This window comes from Talpa occidentalis, unplaced genomic scaffold, assembly GCF_014898055.3.
Source record: "Talpa occidentalis isolate TD23 unplaced genomic scaffold, MPIMG_talOcc4v2.1 talOcc4.17, whole genome shotgun sequence".
NCBI lineage: Eukaryota > Metazoa > Chordata > Mammalia > Eulipotyphla > Talpidae > Talpa > Talpa occidentalis.
This window is the reverse complement of record NW_023601754.1, coordinates 50,655,557-50,674,576: the sequence shown is the minus strand read 5'-3', so window position 1 is coordinate 50,674,576 and position 19,020 is coordinate 50,655,557. Positions and strand designations below refer to the sequence as shown.

Genomic DNA, 19,020 nt, shown 5'->3' with positions numbered 1-19,020 from the left:
ACCTGGCGCAGCAGACCTCTCCTGTCTCGCCTACTGCTCCCCTCAGCAGTGTATTTTGGCCCGCCTGTCTGTTCTGCTCCCCGCTGTCTCTGGTGAGTCCTCTCACCCTCCTGTGACTCTGGCCCATACCCCAGCTCTTGTACAAATTAAAAATAAATCTTAAAAAAAAAAAAAAACCTGGGCCTCCCCGGTGGCGCAGCGGTAGAGCGCTGGGTTGCGAAGCTGCCCGCAGCCTCTGCGGCGCCGGTTCGATTCCCGGCTGCTCCCCGGCCACCGGAGGAGGGTCCCATATGGTGCGCAGACCTCTCCTGCCACCCGCTGCTCCCCTCAGCAGTGTACTTCGGTCCTTCTGCCTGTTCTGCTCCCCGCTCTGGCTCTGGTGAATTCTCTCACCCTCCCGCGCTTCTGACTGTACCCAGTGCATGTATAAACAAAACAAATGAACAAACAAATAAATAAATAAATAAAACATGCCTCTATTAAAAAAAAAAAAAATTTAAAAAAAAAAAAAAAAAAAAAAAAAAAAAAACCTGCCCTTTCAAAATGTAAAAAAAGGGACCTCCCTGGTGGCGCAAGGATTAAGTCTCAGCACTATGAAGCTATTGTCAGCCTCTACAGCAGAAGTTCAATCCCCCAGCCAAGGAGCTACCCACATGGCGCAGCAGACCTCTCCTGTCTTCCTGCTGCTCCCCTCAGCAGTGGATTTCAGATCTGCCTGTTCTGCTCCCCACTCTGTCTCTAGTGAATCCTCTCACCACCCCCCACCTCTGGCCTAGACCCCAGTTCGTATATGCATAAATACATAAATCTTTAAAAAAAAAAAAAGATCACGGTAGAGAATCTGAAATTTCTGGAATTGGTTCTCTAATCTGATGAAAGTCACTGATGAGTCTCTTCCCAGGAGTAAAGCACTGAAGCCCACAACACGATGTGGCAGGAGACACACACAACTGCACACTTGGCACCTGAGAACATTTTTTTCCAAACACACAGTGATGTTAGTGGTGCCTCCTATGGGTGACGGGCAGAACGTGGAAGAAAAAAGGATGAGCTTGGGGACGCAAAGTCACGTCACGAATACTCTCAAAATAGTTTGTCTTAGTTTCAGATCTGAGACCGTGACCCAACCTCAAGCCTCGTCTTGAGGGGACAATGACAATCCAGCCCCAAACCTGGACAACTCCCAGCTGCTGAGGTGCAGGCGGTGATTGAGAAGGAACGGAACCCTGAGCCCCGGGATGGGGACACTGCATCGCTGAATCCCCGCTCACATGCTTTACCCGGAGTCATTTCCTCCCGAGCTGAGCTAAGCACCTCTTCGCCTGGGGAAATCGCGTGACCTCTGACCTCCACTTAGCTGCCTGTCAGACCCTGCTGCTTCTCTTCAGGCCTCCACATCCACACCTAGACAGTGCCAAAAAGTAAGGTAAGGGGCCTCCCTGGTGGCGCAAGGGGTTGAAGTCTCAGCACTATGCAGCTATCTGAAGCCACTGCAGCATGAGTTCAATCCCGGCCAGGGCGCAGCAGACCTCTCCTGTCTCCCCGCTGCTCCCCTCAGCGGTGTGTTTCAGTCTGCCCATTCTACTCCCCGCTCTGTCTCTGATGAATCCTTTCACCCTCCCACACCTCTGGCCTGTACCCCAGTTCTTGAACGCATGAATACTTAAAAAAAAAAAAAAGGCTTTTTATTTGCTGCTGGAGCTTAGTAGAGCGAGTATTTAACCACCCGCCATCAAATTTCCATGTGACCAGAGCGGCCATTACAAAATGGATGTGGTCTAACCCACCAAGCTACACTCTTGGCCTTGGACAGCACCAGGCCGCCACCCAGTGCAAACAGTTCATACAGAACCAGGCCAAACGAGCCACCCAGACACACTGTTACATGATGTGGTCCAACTGTTCCTAGTCCCCACAGCTGCTGCACACCTCTCCCCTAATCTGCTCTACTACCTCATGCAAAGTTCTCTACAAGCAGTTGGCTGAAGAAAGGAAAACTCAGATTTAAAGTCTTGAAGCAGGGCCTCCCTGGTGGCGCAAGGTGTTGAGCACAGCACTGTGAAGCTGTCTGCAGCCTCTGAAGCACAAGTTCAATTGCCAGCCGGGCAGGGAGCTACCCACATGGCGCAGCAGACCTCTCCTGTCTCCCTGCTGCTCCCGTCAGCAGTGGATTTCAGTGGGTCTGCCTGTGCTGCTCCCCACTTTATCTCTGGTGAATCCTCTCAACCCTCCGCACCTCCTGACTGTACCCCAGTTCTTGTGTATATAAATAAATAACTCTTTGGGAAAAAAAGGTGTCTTGAAACATGAGATGTTTATTAGTACATAGATCAGCTTATGACGAGGCAGACAGTTTCCCTATAACATGGAATAAAAGTGAATCCACAATAATCCCATAAAAAACAGTATCCATAAAAACAAGCTTCTGCTGGCCTATACCCCAGTTCTCATTATCATAAATAAATAAATCTTAAAAAGAAAAACAAAAAAACAAAAACAAGCTCCTGCAATTTACTAGGAGACCCCAGACGAATCCTCTGAGCCAAAACTGGGTCTAGTCTGTGTCGGGCAGGATGAAAAGGGATCTCCTCCAATAAACTTCCTCAAAATTCCCTCAAGGTTTTAGAGAACAGAGATGAGTACCTCTGGAGAGTAACCACCATGATGGGGAACTGCCACAGGGAGCTGAGATCACCTCTACGACAGTCCCCTGGTGCCGGAGGGTCTCACGCAGCCACCCCCAAGTTCCCAAGTACCGGAGTTGGCACTGAGTGACCCCACTGGCATTCTGCAGCTGTACGGGGCTCTCCTTCTGCTTGATGGAGCCACTGGAAAGTCCACCCTGTGGAGACTTATTCTGAACACAGCGACAGGACGTGCCGTGAAGACCTTCTGGCACAATTTCTGAGGCCTGACAAACACCCACCACTGAAGGCTGTCCCCCATTTGTTGCATCGCGGGCTCTTCTCCAGAGTGGATTCTCTGGCATCCAGGGTTCTCCGGAAGGCCGAGGGTTTCCGACAGGCACTGTACTCACAAGGCCTCGGTGCGAACTCACTGGCGGTACAAGCAGCTTACAACGTGTTTAAAGAATTTTCCACGTTCACTACACCCACAAGGCTTTTCCTGAGTGCAAACCCTGTTCGTGCTCAATGCAGTGAAACCTTCTGTTCAAGCGCTTCCCGCCTGTGCTGCACTGACGAGGCTTTTCTCCAGCGTGAACTCGCTGGTGATCAAGGTAGTGGGAGGTGAGGAAGGATCTCCCACATTCACGGCCCTTGGGAGACCCTTCTCCACCGTGAAGCTTCCTGTGTGTACTGAGAGTGGACCTCTGTCTGAAGCGTTTGCCACACTCGCCACACTCATAAAGCCTTTCTCCAGTGTGGATGCTCTTGTGTTCGCGGAGTCTCCCCTTGTGGGGGAAGGACTTCTCGCATGCGCTGCACTTATAAAGCCTCTCCCCACCGTGGCGTCTCTGGTGTTCCCTGAGGGTGGATCTCTGCCGGAAGAACTTCCCGCACTCGCTACATTTATGAGGCTTTTCTCCAGTGTGGATCCTGTGGTGCTCCAGAAACACTCTTTTATAGACGAAGGACTTCCCACATTCGCTGCACTCGTACGGCCTTTTTCCGTCGTGAACCTTTCGGTGGTGAGAGAGACTGGAGTTGTGTCTAAAAAACTTCCCGCATTCCTTACACTCGTAACGTTTGTCTCCAGCGTGAACTCCCTGACGCTTCGTTAATTGACGCTTCATGCCAAAGGCCTGCCCACGCCTGCTACCCTCGGGAGGCCTCTGCAGAGCCTGAGAGGCCTCCCTGTTCTCCCTGCACCTCTGGGGACGCGCTCCGCCGCGGGCTGCCTGGCGCTGGACGAGCTCCGGGCTGCACCCTGCCCGCTCTGCGCAGGTGGACATCCCGTCTGACACGTGGTTCTCGCAGCTCCTCACAGGCAGGGCCCTGCTCTCCGCTCTGGCACGTTTCTCGCCACCGTGCTGCTTCTGGTGCCGGTGCAGGTGCGGACCGAGAGAAAGCAGCTTCCCACAGGCCCCGCGAAGGCACGGTTCCGGCCCAGCGTGCGTTCCCTGGTGCTCAGACAGGCACCACAGAGGGCCTTTTGCCGCCGTGACACACTCTTCCCAGGAAGGCGTCTTCGGGAAGGACGGATCAGGCCGCGCGGCGCTGGGCTGCGGCGCTCTGTCTTCTGGGTCTCCGGGAGGGGGCTCGTCTGCTTCTCTGTAACAACCACCTGAAAGCACAACAACGCTGAGGCAGTGCACAGGCTCCGGGGGCGGCGGTGGCAGGACAGCCGGGCCAGCGGGTGTGACATTCCCAGGAACGGGTTTCAGGGCGAGGGCGGTCCGGCCGGGGGGAGAAGGGGAGACTGGCCACAGCGCGGGGTCTCCAGGGGTCACGGAACAAGGGCGGGGTCAAGCAGCAGCGAAACAGGAGATGGCGCTGTGCCTGGAGGAGAGTCCAACGGGACCTCGTCTGCGGGAGCCAGGTGGGAGCGGGCGGTCCCGCGGGCCAGCCGGGGGCCAGGGCTCTCGGAGGACATGGGTGCATCTCAGGAGGGGAACGCTGCGGAGAGACGGGGCGCTGTGGGGAACAGAGAGGCGGGCGAAGTTCCGGCGCAGGTGCCCGCAGGGAAACGTCCAGGACGGGCAGAGCGGCTGGCCCGGGGCCTTGGCAGGAAGCTGGCGCGGAGCACAGGATGGTTCACGGTGTGACCCGCCCCCAGACCCGAGCTCCCCTCCCACAGCTCCCCCTCACCAGGCCCAGGCAGCCCTTCACCCCTGGGGTCATCTACCCTGGCAGGGGCCACGGCACGGCTCCCACAAATGCCTGCTGAAGGCAGAAGCTGCGACACGCACCCTGGCACCAGGGAGGGCAGCCGAGGGCGCTGGTCAGACAGGCTGCGGGACGGGAGCCAAACCCAACCCGGGTGAGCACCTGCGCCGCAGGTGTTGGGGGTCGCACAAAGCCCCGGCCCGACACGCCCTGTGGCCTCGCTCAGAGACGGGGGAAGAGAAGGGGGGACCCTCAGAGCGCAGGCCCGCGGCGGGAGCCCTTACCCAGCGACAGCAGCAGCAGCAGATTGTCCAGCATCACCTCACGGTGCAGGTGCCTCTGGGCCTCCCCGAGGAGCCCCCACTCCTCCTGGGAGAAGTACACGGCCACGTCCTCGAAGGTCATCCGGCCCTGTCGCAGGGGGCACACGGGCTCAGACGCGGCCTCTGCCCAGGACCCTGGGGCTGCGGCTCCCCGTCTCCAGATCAGCGGAAACCTGCGGGGAGGGGCAGCGTCCCCAAGGCCCCGGACCTGACACACAGGGCCCCCCCATCACGACACGCACACAGACCCCGCTCAGTGCTGGGGATGACCCGGGGCTGCCCCGCCTGCTCCCCGTCCCCCGCCACGCTGACCACCGCTCCGGCGTCTCTGCTGGCAGCACAGGGCACTGGCCCGCCTCGCCCAGGGCGACCCGACGGCACTGCGGCCTCCAGCGGCTCCCCCCAAGAGGTGGCCCCGGCACTGCTTTGGGCCCTGCACCTCCTCCCCACACTGCAGGCCAAACACAGCACCTCATCCTCCCTGCACCCCCACTCGAGAAGCCTCGCCTGCGCCCTCCACCAGCCAAATGAGGACCAGAGCAGGCACCCCCGGCACCCCGGGAAGTATCCCACCTTTCCTGGACTCCTTGGACTCCCGCCAGGGGCTGCGGCCGCAGCACAGGGGAGAGACGTGCCCCCCGACCTCTGCCTCACCCAGATGCTCCCCGGCTGCCAGCACCGCCCTGTTCTGTCAGCCCAGGGGCCCCAGCCGAGCAGCCCCGGGGAAGACCCTCTGGCGTCGCCCGCGCGGCAGCCCCCAGAACCCCGCAAACAGGCCCCCGGAGAGGACACACCCCGCCCGTCAGCACCCGCGGACGGCCTCTCCCCGCCCAGCCCCGCCAGGAGTCCCCGCGCTGCCGGGACAGCAGGGCCCGGCGAGGGGGAGCCACCGCCTGAGCTCACCCCGACCGCGCCTTTCCCGTGCCCGATCTAAGAACTCGGCCCGAAGGTGCCGGCCGAGCGAGCAGGAAGGCGCCCGCGTCGCCGACTTAGAAGAGACACGGGCCGCGCGGCCCCCGGGAGGGCGGCGCCGACGAGGGGTGGGGCTGGACGGGGGCGCCCCCACTCCCACGCCCCCCGGTTTCCTTTCCTTGTCGGCGAGTTTCTGAGACCCGAGGGCCTCCCCGGGGGCGCAGCGGTTGAGCGCCGCGCTCTGAAGCTGCCCGCGGCCTCGGCAGCGCCGGTTCGATCCCGGCCGCCGGCGAGGGTCCCCCACGGCGCGCGGACCTCTCCCGCCGCCCGCGGCTCCCCCAGCAGCGTCCTCGGTCCTCCTGCCCGCTCGGCCCCCGCTCCGGCTCTGGGGGGTCCTCGCGCCCTCCCGCGCCCTGACTGCCCCCAGTGCTTGTGTAAATAAATCGATCTTTGAAACAGACCCCCACAAAGCCTGCCCTTTAAATAGACCCGACGTCTCCGCCTCGTGGGGACGCGGGCCGGGGCCGCCTTCCCGCCTCAGGGCAGCCCCTTCCCCCCACACTCCCAGCGCCCCCGCCGCGCGCCCGCGGCTTCCGGGAACGACACTCACGCCCGCCGGCGCCGTCCGCGCGGCCGGCTCCATGCAGGGTGCGCCGCTCCGAGCCCCGACGCGCTCCCGCCGGCGCCGGCGCCGGCCCCTCAGCCCCCGGCGGCCGCGGCCTCTGCGGGCGGGCGGGCGATCCCAGCGCGGCCAAGATGGCCGCCGCAGAGCAGTCGGCGCGGGGCCCACCCGACGCGACGCCCCACGGGAGACGCTCCTCTCCAGGGACGTGATTGGTCAGTGCCGCCGACGCTGGGCGCGCTGGGTTCTGGGTAATGTAGTTCTAAGCACGCTGCGCGCGGCCACAGAAGCAGGTGCAAAGACAGAAAAAGCGCCCTCCCTGGTGGCTCAAGGGGTTAAGCCCCGCGCTAAGAAGCTGTCCGCAGCCTCTGCAGCACGAGTTCCCTCCCCGGCCAGGGAGCTACCCAAATGGCGCAGCAGACCCCTCCTGTCTCCCCACTGCTCCCCTCAGCAGTGGATTGAAGTCAGTCTGCCTGTTCTGCTCCCCACTCTGTCTCTGGTGAATCCTCTCAACCCCATGTCCACACTCTGCACCTCTGGCTTGTACCCCAGTTCTTGTATGCATAAATCTTTTTAAAAAATAAAATACACGGAGTTGCAGTTTCTTGTTTAAAATTTGCCGAGAGAACGATCAGCACGAATTGCATAGGCCCACAGAGGATCTCAGTTGGGGTGCCTCTTCACCATCTGTAGGTGGGCTCCTGCACACCCTGCCCTGTGAGGGCTTGGTGTTGGTGTGTTTTCTGCACTGTGGGGTCAGCCCGCCCCCAGACGTGGACTTCCAGCCTTCCTGAGAGCATCTGTGTGAGGGCTTTTCACCAGTATGAGTCCTCAGGTGAGTTTTTTTCCCCCATTTTAACAAGACAATTTTATCGGGCCTCCCCAGTGGCCCAGCTGGTTGAGTGCAGCGCTGTGAAGCTGTCCGCAGCCTCTGCAGCATGGGTTTGATTCCCGGCCAGCCAGGGAGAAACCCACATGGCATGGCAGACCTCTCCTGCCTTCGCCCGCTGCTCCCCTCAGCAGTGTCTTAGGTCCATCTGCCTGTTTTGCTCCCCCGCTCTCTCTGGTGAAGTCTCTCACGCTCCCATACCTCTGGCCTATACCCCAACTCTTGTATAAATAAATAAATCTTAAAAAAAAAAAAAAGAGAGAGACAATTTTATTAGTAAATAAAATTTTATTAGTAAAAGCAGAAAGAAAAGGAAGAGGCAGCTGCATAGTCACAGGTGGGCAGGAGAGCTCTCAGGTGAGCTTTCCAATAAGACATTGTATACATGGTTGTGCAGCCAAAGTAACCACAGAGGTGGGCATGTCATTTTCCCTAAATTCAAGTGGCCTTTCCATTGTAGCTAACAGGTTGGATGTTCTGCAAACTCACTAGCAAGGTGCCAGGTGGCTTTGGATTATAAATTGGATGATGACCGTAGCAGAATAGGGTAAATCCTGGAACATCTCTGATTGTCTGAACTTTAGGCTCTGAGCTTGGTGGTGATGGGATGTAGCCAAGGGCCTGTTGTGTTTGGAAATGACTTGGCATTGCGTGTGTGTGCAAGGAGCCACATAACTCTTCCGCTGTAGTCTGAAGAGCAGCAGTTGTGTGTTAGGGCCAACCATGGTGGCCGGTGTAGAAACACTGAGTGCCATGACTGAGGTCTAGTTTGTAGAAAGGGACATGTCCAGAGCCAGTGTTTTCAGTCGCTGGTGAAGGTGGCCGGGCTGAGGGACAGAAAGATGAAGACTTGATACCAGACACAAACATAGGCTGAAAATACTGCTCACCTCTGGAGCTGCAGCCTGTTCTGAGCTGCATACAGGGAAGCTTGAGGAGAGCATGGAGAGGCGCTGAACTTTCACTCTGGTGGTTGAAAATGTTGTGAACAGGTCATGCACACAGGCATTTGTCGAGGTCTGTTTTCAGGTGAGTGATGTCAGAATCTGTGATTCTTCGTTTCATCTCAGGTTTGATACACTGGAGGAAGTTGTCAGGCCCTTTTTTGTTTCACATCTTGCTGTATCAGTTTCTGTGCGGCGGCCACGGGCAGGTAGCGTGCGGGCCTCAGCTCCACCAGCAAACTGCCAACGGGCGCCCGTCCAAGAGTCTGCTCTGGTTTCCTACACTCATGTGGTTGCTGTTCTGTAATATCCTTCCATATCATTAACCATTTTGGGGATCATGTTAGGCACTGGGTTCACGTGATTGCTTGTCAAGTATTATTAGAATCTTGCCTTGGAGACTGTGCAACTGGTATTGTTTTTAAATCTCCTGTAAAAGTTCTTGTCTGAGGATGACCCAGGTGAGTGCCAGGTGGAATCTCGGTCCTACAAGCATAAGGAACTAAAATCCACCACCAAGTCGAATAAGGAGGAAACAATTTCCCTGAGTCACCAGAAAAGAACAAACCCTTCCCACACCTTGACAGCACCCTAAGACCCATGTGGGACTTACCACCTAACGAACTATCACAGAATAAATTTTGTTAAGTTGTAGGTTTCTGGGCATTTGTTAACACAGCGACAGGAAGCCAATGAATCAACATTATTCCGTATTTTTCCTTTTAACTTAATTTTTTTCTTTCTAATGCAAGAATATCCCTTAGGCTCATGTACCTTTCCTGCCCCAGCTTGCAAATAGCCTAAGAAGTTCTAAGATGTTCTTGTTCTTTTTATTGAAAGTTGCATTTTACAAGCCGGTAACTATGGGGTATAAACATGCTGAGGGCTACTGGGCTGCCACTGCTTCCCAGGCTGTCTCAGAAGAGAAGGGGATACGTACATGTAAGCCTTTGCACGTACACTGCTCTTATCTGTAGTAAAACAAAAGCATCATAAGAGTGGACACTTAGGGCCTCCCTGGTGGTGCAAAGGGTGACGACACAACCTATGAAGCTGTCCGCAGCCTCTGCAGTACGCGTTCAACCCCCGGCCAGGTTGCTGACCCACATGGCGCAGCAGACCTCTCCTGTCTCCCCGCTGCTCCCCTCAGCAGTGGATTTTGGCCAGTCTGCCTGTTCTGTTCCCCGCTCTGTCTCTGGTAGTTCCTCTTCCCCCCCCACCTCTGCCTGTACCCCGGTTCTTGTGTGCATAAATAAATAAATCTTCATTTTTTTTAATAAATAAATCTTTAAAAAAAAAGTGGACACTTAAAAGAACTCATGAGACTCCAATAGCATATTCACATAAGGTTTTTATTTACAAGCAAAGCTCAGCCCCATTAAAGAAAAAAAAATACCAAATGCGTCATCCAAAAAAAATCAAATGGATACATTGGATTTCATGAAAATTAAGAAATTCTGCTTCGGGAGAGAAAGGAACAGAAAAATCAAAGCCACAGACTGAGAAAATACTGATAAAGTATATATATCAAGTATAAAAATCTTGTATCCAGAATACAGCAGGTCCCTGAGCAACACTGCTCTGCTGTAGCGGGTCACTGAACAAAAGCAGTCACTGTACCTCATTCCATTGAACAACAGTTTCAAGAGCCTATCAACGGTGGTGAGGACGTACCCTATCAAGAAACTCCAACACAAGTAAGAAACCAACTAACTTTTAAGTAGGCAAAAGAAAAACCGAAGAGATAACTCACTAGAATTATCTGGATGGCAAATACCTCCGTCCCGGATGGAAAAATGCTCAATACTGAGTCACTGAAGATGTACCAATTAAAACCACAACAAAATCCCACACACACCTGCTAGAACGGTCAACACGAACGGCTCACGCCACAGAGGTCAGCGAGGACGTGAAGAAGCAAGATCTAATATTCACCAGAAGGACACGGGAAGTGGCATAACCGTTGAGAACATGATTTGGCAGATTCTTTAAAAGCTAAGTATTTGGACCAACTCCCAGCAGGACGGACTGAGGAGCTTGGCAAGGCTGCTTCCCAGGAAAACCAGTGAAATTACAAAGCACAATTTACAACTCTGGAAATGGTCCGAAGGGCTTGCAGCAGATGAAGACACATTTCTTTTCTTTTTTTTTTTAAAAAAAGATTTATTTATTTATTTATGCAAGCACTGGGCACAGTCAGAAGCGCGGGAGGGTGAGAGAATTCCCCAGAGCCAGAGCGGGGAGCAGAGCAGGCAGAAGGACCGAAGTACACTGCTGAGGGGAGCAGCGGGCGGCAGGAGAGGTCTGCGCGCCATGCGGGACCCTCCGGTGGCCGGGGAGCAGCCGGGGATCGAACCGGCGCCGCAGAGGCTGCGGGCAGCCCCGCAACCCAGCGCTCCACCGCTGCACCACCGGGGAGGCCCGAAGACACATTTCTTTAAGAAAATCTTGATACTCAGCAATCACAGCAAAAGCCAGTCAAAAAGGAACCAGGGCCGTTCCCTCTCACTTCCCTGCAACCTCGAGAGAGGTAGGCGGCTTGGCAGGCGGCTGCAGACGAGAACACAGGGCCCCTCACCCGGAGCGCCCAGGCAGGGCCAGCTCCTCTCACCCCGCGCCCTGCCCCGGGGCAGACTGACTGGAGGACGGTCCACTGCTGGGGAGGCTGCTCTCAGGCGGTGCCGACGAGGCGGCAGCCCTTCCCCAGTGGGGCCTCCCTGGTGCCGGTATCTTCCTTCACATTCGCCGTTTTCCTGAGGCCCGTCGGGGCCGAGTCCTGTTGCTGGATCGGAGCCGACATTCGTTCAAATCCTTTCCGCATCCGGCGCGTGTGTTCAGGACGTCGCTCCGCCGCGAGCTTTCTGGTGTTGGTGAGGGAGAAACGCCGCCCGAGGCCTCCCCGCACTCGCCGGCGCGTAAGGCCTCTCTCAGCGCGCAGCCTCCGCCGCTGAGCAAGGCTGGCGCCGCGGCCGAAAGGTCTCCCGCACCCCCGCACCGACAAGGCCGCGCCGGGGCCCGCGGGGCTGAGCCAGGCTGGAATTCCCGCCGAAAACCCTTCCGCTCTCGCTGCCTGGAAAGGCTTTTCTCCAGCGTGAACTTGCCGGTGCTGCCTGAGGCGGGAGCTTTGACTAAAAAAGTTCCCACGCTCGCTGCACCCGCGGGGCCTTTCTGCAGCGCGAGCCGCCAGCGATCCCCGAGGCTGGACTCGCGGCTGTGGCCTCGCCCCGTGCCCGGCACTAGCGCGGCCTCTCTCCGGCGCGGGCTCCGCGCTGTCTCGGGGCCTTGCGCTGAGGCTGAAGAGCTTCCCGCGCTCGCTGCCCTCGCGGGGCCGCCGCCGGCGAGCCGGGCCTGAAGGCTTGTGCGCCCTCGCCGCAAGGGAAGGCTTCGCCGCAGGAGCACCCGCCGGTGCCGAGCGAGGTCGGCGGGGCGGCTGAAGGCCGAGCCGCGCCCGTGACACCCGCGAGGCCCTTCCCCAGCGAGCCGAGCTGGCGGCCGAGAAGCCTGTGCCTTGTTTAGGCGAAACAACTCCCCACACCCGCTGCGGCCCCGGGGCCTCTCCCGGCGTGCAGCCTCCGGCGCTGGGCGAGCAAGGCCTTCTGCGCACAGGCTCTCCCGCCCCGCCGCCTCTGCACGTCCTCTCCGGAGTCGGAGTCGCAGGTGGCGCCCCTCCGGGTGCTCCGGCCCCCCCACGGGGAGCCGCCTGGCGGCGAGAGGACCGGAGCCGGCTGGGGAATCCTTGCCGGCCTCTTCTCTCCCCGAGGGGTCGTCCCCACAGGGCAGCCCGCGCTGGTGCCGGTCCCCGCTCCTTCCAGAGACGCGCTCTGCTCGCCAGGCTCCGGGCCGGCCTCCGCTCCTCGCCGGCGCCCTGAAAGCCGAGGAGTGCTGAGAAGCGCTGCAGACCCGCTGAGCGGGGACAGCCCCTCGGACGTGAGGAGGAGGCCTGGGCCTTGCCGGGATGAGGGATCTGAGGGGGCCACGGGCGGCACAAGGCCGGCGGGAGGAGGGGCGGGGGCCCACCACGCTCCCCGGCAAGCGGCTTTGCAGGGACCCGGCTGCGGCCGACGCCGGACAAGCGTGGACCGGGCGCGTCCAGGCCCAGCAGCCCCAGCCCCCGCGGACACCTCGAGGACCTCACGACAGCGGCGGGAGCCGGGGCGCGCACGTCGGTGTCCTGCTGCCTCGCCACCCCCAGGGGCGGCGAACCAGGCGCGGGGGCAACAGCGGGAGAAGGGGGCCCCCTCCGGGCCTCCCTGCCAGTGCCCCGGGGTAACCCAAACGCACCCACGAAAGCGGGGCCCACCCTGACGCCCAGCGAAGGCACTGCGGGGGTCGCCATGCTCCCGCGCTGCCTCCCCTGCCCGGCCGGGGGTGACCCCGCCGCACAGAGTGTGGTAAAGGCTCGGCCCCCGCCGCCTCCCGGCGCCACGCCCGGGGACCACTGCGGGAGACACGGCCGGGGCTGCTCAGGGCGAGGGAGGCCCCAGCCGTGGCCGCCCTGTGGGCGCCCGTCCTTCGGGGTTCCGGGGGGCCTGGCCGCAGCCAAGGCTGGTGGCGCCACTGGCGCGCAGGCTCCTGAGCCCCGGGGCTGGGGCGGGACTGGAACTTTGACCCCCAATGACGGGGCGGGCTCCCCGGGAACCAGCCCACCCGCGGAGCACGCGGGACTTTGCACACGGCACGTGGGCGACGCGACCGCAGCCCTGGCTGGGCCGCCCCTAGCGCCCGTGAGGTCCGTGACAAGGCCGGGAGGAAGCCAACAAGCATCTCCTGGCATTAGTCACGTCACAGGAGGCCAGAGTCGGGGGCACGCCTGGTGGGGGGCGCTCCCGGGTGAGAGCAGGCGAGTGAGCAGCCCCGCAGGCCCCGACTTCCGCGCCCAAACGGGGGGGGATCCCGCTCGGGCCCCAGCCCACCCTGCCGGCACCTCCCCAGCGCCCCCCACGCACCTGGGGGCAGGGCTGCGGGCACGGCCGGCTTGGGGGCCCGGGAAGACGCCAGTCCTAGGGAGAGACGAGCCGTGGCACCAGCGCTGGCCGGGCCCGGCCCCCCACCCAGGCCCAGGAGCCCAGGTACAGGGAACAAGAGCCCCGCCCGGCCCCGGCAGCGCCATCCCTGGCCTGGGCCGGGGCCGGGGGCACAACTGCGTGGCCTTCCCGCAGCGCCAGCTCAGAGGCCAGGAGGGGGTGACCCGGGAGGCTCCAGAGCCCTCCCGGCAGCTGCGGGTGTTCCGGGGCTGGGGGAGAAGGGGCGGTGCCGCAGCCCCGGGGCTCGCTCACCTGCTCCAAGGCACGGGGAGGAAGGGGCCATGGGCGTGGGGGGCTCCGGGAGCACAGCCCTGCCCTCAGGCCCAGGGAAAGGCTGCGAGGCCTCACTCAGGGTCGCCGTCAGCGCCAAGGTCTCCAGCATCACGTCGCGGTACAGCAGCCTCTGCGCCTGCCCAGGAGCCCCCACTCCTCCCGGGAGAAGTAGACGGCCACGTCCTCGAAGGTCACCCCGCCCTGCCGAGACGGGGACGGCGGGGCGTAAGCGCAGCCTCTTTCCCAGGGCTCGCGGCAACCGCCCCAACACCCGCCCTCCGCAGCCTCCCGCCCAGGGGGACGCCGGGCCCGGCCCTCGGACGCCCACCCCGTCCTCACCACCCCGCATCACCGGGCAGGGCTGATGCATATGCCATGGAAGGGCTCGGCCTGGCCTGGTCAGTTCACCCGTGTCCCCCAGGCTGTGCTTCCCCCAAACTACCAAATTAAGCCAATGCTTTCCTTGATGCCCCGAGTCCAACGGCCCGGGCCCAGGAGGCCACACCCCCCCTCCACGTGCACATCGCTCCGCAGGCAGCTCCCCACTCCACGCGCGCCCCTGGCCTCAGCACCAGCAGTGGGCACGCGGCGTCCAGGGCTGCCCCCCCAAAAGTTACTCAAAGCCCAGCCCCGCCTGTCCCTCACACCAGGTCTGCAGTTCCCCCAGATGGCCCATCTGCTCTTGCGCTCACCCCAGGGCATAGCAAGGGTCAGAACGAGAGCGCGGGGACCCCGACTGCGGGCGCACAAGTCGGGGCACCAGCTCAACCATCATTTCCCTGCCTCGTCTCCACGTCCTCTCATGCCCTCTCCCCCCGCAAACACTGGCCACCACAAGACACGCCTCACCCCGACAGCCTCTCCCCCACAGCCACTCCTGACGCCCATCCAGGTGTCCAGAGAGAAACCCAGTCCTCAACCCCATGTCCCCGTCCCCATCACCTGGCAGCACTGCCCCTGCTGCGCCTCGTATGTCTCCACCAGGGCCTCACCCAGCCGTGCTGTGACTGCCTCCAAGCTCACCCTTCTCCCCTTGAACCAGGCGCGCGTGTCCAGGGGCTCTCTCCACAGATCAAGGCTTTCTGGGACATCTCAGCTCAACATGGTCGGATCCTAACCCTCAGGTTCCCACTGAAAACTACTCGTACCGTGAGCTTCCCCGAGGTGGCGCGTCCCCGCTTCTAGCTGCGAAGGCCCAACATCACAGTGACCGGCGTTCTCCATGTCCCCCGGCCGCCCTCCGCATCAGCAGTCTGCTCACCGCCTCCCGCGTCTGCCGCGACCACTCCGGCCGGGGCACCACCAGCACCCACCCAGCCGCCTCCCTGCTCTCCCTGCACCTCACAGCAGAAAAAGCTCTTTAAGACGGCGTCAGATCTCTTCCCTCCTCGCCTTCAATCCTGCCACAACTTCCGACACCCTCAGAACAGGGGCAGGTCCTCAGGACGCTACCGCAGGGCTCACGCCAGCTTCCCGCTATTCCCAGCAGACAGAAGACACCGAGGGTTGCCCGCGCTTTCCAGCGCAGCCTCGCCTCCGGCCTTTCCTAAGGCGGCTCCCGTGAAGGCTCATCTCCTAAGCATCACGCCCCTGGTTGCTAGAACGGATTTGGACGCAGGCCCTGACCTCCGGGGCCCACCTTCTAGGAAGCTCAGTGGAAGGGCAGGGAGAGCAGCAGAAGCCATGCAAGTGGGGGTGCAGAAGGGTAAGGAGCTGGGGGCGCCCCACCCCTCACTTAGTTCTGCACGGCCAGGAAGCACCTACGGAAAAGCCAGACGCCGAGAAACCGCAAGGTAGGCCCGAAGGCTCAGCCGAGCCACGGAACAAAGGCGTCTCCCGAGACTTGCCATGTAAATGGGGACAAGCACGCTCGCACAATGAGGATTATTTTGTTTGTGTCAAACTGGTTCTGAGTGCGCAGTACTTAGCACATCATCTGCAAACTTGAGGCTTCTGTCAATTTCCGGGCCAATGAAAATGTGGGGTTTATTTTTAACAAGCCTTTTAACCAAGACTGGGATATTTTGCTTGAGATCTTTGAGCTTAATCAAATTAACAGCTTAAAGGATATTAAAATTCCAGCCAATTACACGTGCACATGCAAATACGCGTGGATTTTTCCCTGAGTCCGCGGGTGCTTAATTAAGTCATTACTGCACGACCTCACCGCGAATACGCCGGAGGCCTGGGCCTGAGGACACGGAGTCGGAGTCGCCGTCCGGTGGGCACCTGGCTGCCCGCTGTGCGCTCCACGGAAGGGAACGGGCGGGCGCCCTCCCCCACGCCCGACGGTGCCAGACGGCCCCTTCTGGTCCCCCCCGGAGAGGCCACGGAGGCCGAGTGTGGAGCGGCTAAACTCAGGCACACCGTCCGGGCGCGACGGAATCAAACCCTCAAGATCCTCCTCCCAGACGACAGCCCGAGGCCTTGCCGGGCCCTCCTGCCGCCCCTGGCCTCGGCGCCCGGCGGCCGGTTCAGGTCCGGGGCTCGGTTCTGCCGCCGCTGCTGGGGAGGCTCAGGGGCTCCCCCCGGCCGCACGCCCCGACGCCCCCACCCCGGGCTGGACGCCCCCACCCCACCCGGACGCCCCGACGCCCCCACGCCGGGCCGAACGCCCCGACGCCCCCACCCCGGGCCGGACGCCCCCACCCCGGGCCGGACGCCCCGACCCCCCCACTCCGGGCCGGACGCCCCGACGCCCCCACCCCGGGCCGGACGCCCCCACCCCGGGCCGGACGCCCCGACCCCCCCACTCCGGGCCGGACGCCCCGACGCCCCCACCCCGGGCCGGACGCCCCCACCCCGGGCCCGACGCCCCCACCCCACCCGGACGCCCCGACGCCGCGGCCAAGAGTGGGGAGCGCGGCCGGGTGGGGAGCGCGCGGGCCGGTACCTCAGCGGGGGCCCTGGGCCCGGCCGCCGCCATCAGTCCGTGCGGGGCGCGATGGGCGGGCGGGCTGGGGGCGTCGCGACCCCACGGCCGCCTCCTCGACGCCGGGCCCAGTCGGCCCCGCCCAGAGCCAGGTCCCCCCGCCGCGAATCCGCGCCCGGGACGCGGGAGGCCGGAGGGGCCGGTCCCAAGCTGCGCGTGCGCGGAAACGCCGCCGGCGCGGCGCCTTCTGGGCAATGTAGTCCTGGCGCCGCGCTGGCCGCCCCAGCGGGACTCCCACAGTGACTGTGGCCTTTCTCTAGACCGGCCCGGGTCTGCGTGTCCCCGGGCAGCTGCCCCGGCCGTGCCTTCTCGGGAAGGGCTTAGCGAGGACTCTGAGGCCGCAGGAATGAGCGGGTCTGGCCAGCTCCGTGCCCTCTCGCCTGCTGGGCGGCCCGCGGTGACAAAGGGGCAAAGACTCGCCTCTGCACGTGTCGGGCACCCCGAATGGGCACGTCCCTCCCTCTCCCCACACACATCTGTGCGCGTTCGCCTCGTCGGAGCCCCGCGTTAGTGTTCAGCCGGGAAAACGGGCCTCACACCCGTGAGCCACCGCAGGCCTCTCCCCAAATTCGCCCCCCTTCGGTAGTCCCCTCGGTGTTCCCACAGCCAGTCCGTTTCCAAAGTCAGCGTGGAACGGGAGTGGCGAGCGACGGCGCGGAGAAACGGGCGGTCTGTTCTAACCGGGTGACAGTCTTAAGTATGGTATTTAAACAAAAAATACGCACCCTGTACAACCTGTGAATACACGGAACGTGCACCCAGTCTTTTAAAACAGCAGGGGCCTCCCCGTGGCGCAGCGGGTTGAGCAAAACGCAGTGAAGCTGTCCGCACCTCTGCATTGTGAATGCGATCCCCCGCCAGGGAGTGACCCACAGGGCGCAGCAGACCTCTCCTGTCTCCCTACTGCTCCCCTCAGTGGACATGCCTGTTCTGCTCCCCACTCTGTCTCTGGTGAATCACTTTCTCAAAATGTACCTGAAATTCATTTCAATCAGAAATAGTAGGACAGGTAGAGATTATTTTCATGGAGGAAGAAGTCTACCCAGATCCCTAAAGACAGGAGGCACAGGATACCACACCTGTGAGGTGAGGAAGCCCGGGGTGGATTTGGAGGCAAGTGGGGAGGAGGAGGCATGGCCCAGTGTTTTATTGGGGTTGTCATGGGTCGAATGGCAGAACTGGGTAGGTAGACTGAAGAGAGCTGGGATTGGAGAGTTTGAAGAATGCTGACAAAGTCTGGGCTACAGCTGTGGCAGGTACTTCTCAGCAGTTTGTCACTCCTTGTAGGTCAAACTTGAGACAGAGCGAGACTCCACATGCCAGCAGAAGAAGAGAGCTGGGAACATGAGCTACTCAAGGAGCTGCTTTCCCTTCACTGGATTTGTTGCCTTCTATACAGTGAAGCTCACCACAGACAGGGTAAGGCCCTGAGCGATGCCAACTGAACATGGAGAATGTTTTCATAAACCTGAGGCCCAGGTTTGGAGGGCGGTTAAGAGGAAGGACTGCAGGCCTGACTTCCTGAAAATCAATGCACTTCTGATCCACCCAAATTTGCCAAATAGCATCTGGGTAAACTGCCTGCTAGGTAAACTTAAGCAGAGCAAGATCTGATGTGGATACAGGGGAGAGGTGGTTGTAAAATAAAGAAATACGTTGCTGGTAGAGGCCCCAAAGGGGTGGAGCTGGAGGTGCTGGGGTGCACAGCACACATGTGGGTGAATGGGATGATCGCCTCAGATGACATTACTCCTCTCCACCCCTTCAGAACTGGGAGCCAGCAGGGTGTTTCCCGCTCCGATTTCTGGGTCAGTGCCTAAGAAACCATGTTTAGGGAATAAGCAACATGAAGGCTGTTTCTGGGATAAAAAATGGCAAGAGTCGCCCGTGTCCTCACGTCTGTCCCAGACAACTGAATCCCCCATGGTCTTGTTTCTCCGACACGCAAAGAGAAAGACGGACGTTGATGACGGTGCCGGGCAGGACACGGTGGGGGGTGGTTCAAGCCTCCGTGGGCTCTGGTCGGAGACCTTTCGTCTGGGGTCCACCTTCTTTGGATCTGAGTATCATGCGGAGAATTTCACTTTCGGTGGGTTTGTTTTCCATTCATAACTTCTGATCATAATTTTTGGCCTGGAATGGTCTCACGCCACAACTGGAAAGACCCGTTTACTGTGCGCAGAGTCCGAGCACGGCGTCTCCGCAGGCCCCCAAACTGCCCTCCCGGCTGCGAGCGGCCTCGGGGGACTCGCGCTTCTTCTCCACGTTTAAAAGCTCCGGGAGAGGAACCGCCGCCACCCACCGACGCGGAGCA

The 19,020-nt window shown here is 60.7% G+C and overlaps 1 protein-coding gene across 1 annotated transcript; it reads right to left on the bottom strand.

Annotated features, from left to right (window-relative positions):
- Positions 1 to 1,644: 1,644 nt before the first annotated feature.
- LOC119249773 (zinc finger protein interacting with ribonucleoprotein K-like) lies at positions 1,645 to 16,700 on the bottom strand. The gene is made up of 3 exons (XM_054697398.1): positions 16,668 to 16,700; positions 5,072 to 5,198; positions 1,645 to 4,245 (listed from the first exon to the last, which is right to left on the bottom strand). Exons 1-3 carry the CDS (start codon positions 16,698 to 16,700, stop codon positions 3,107 to 3,109), a joined length of 1,299 nt encoding a protein of 432 aa, XP_054553373.1. The 3' UTR covers positions 1,645 to 3,106.
- Positions 16,701 to 19,020: the final 2,320 nt, after the last annotated feature.

What these genes read in the sequence shown, in the direction of transcription:
- LOC119249773 (XM_054697398.1), bottom strand. Translation starts at nt 16,700, where the DNA reads ATGGCGGCGGCCGGGCCCAGGGCCCCCGCTGAG. An exon ending in GGCCCAGGGCCCCCGCTGAG is followed by an intron (nt 5,199 to 16,667) that starts GTACCGGCCCGC and finishes CCCCTGCGACAG; the next exon opens with GGCCGGATGACCTTCGAGGA. An exon ending in GCTGCTGCTGCTGTCGCTGG is followed by an intron (nt 4,246 to 5,071) that starts GTAAGGGCTCCC and finishes TTGTGCTTTCAG; the next exon opens with GTGGTTGTTACAGAGAAGCA.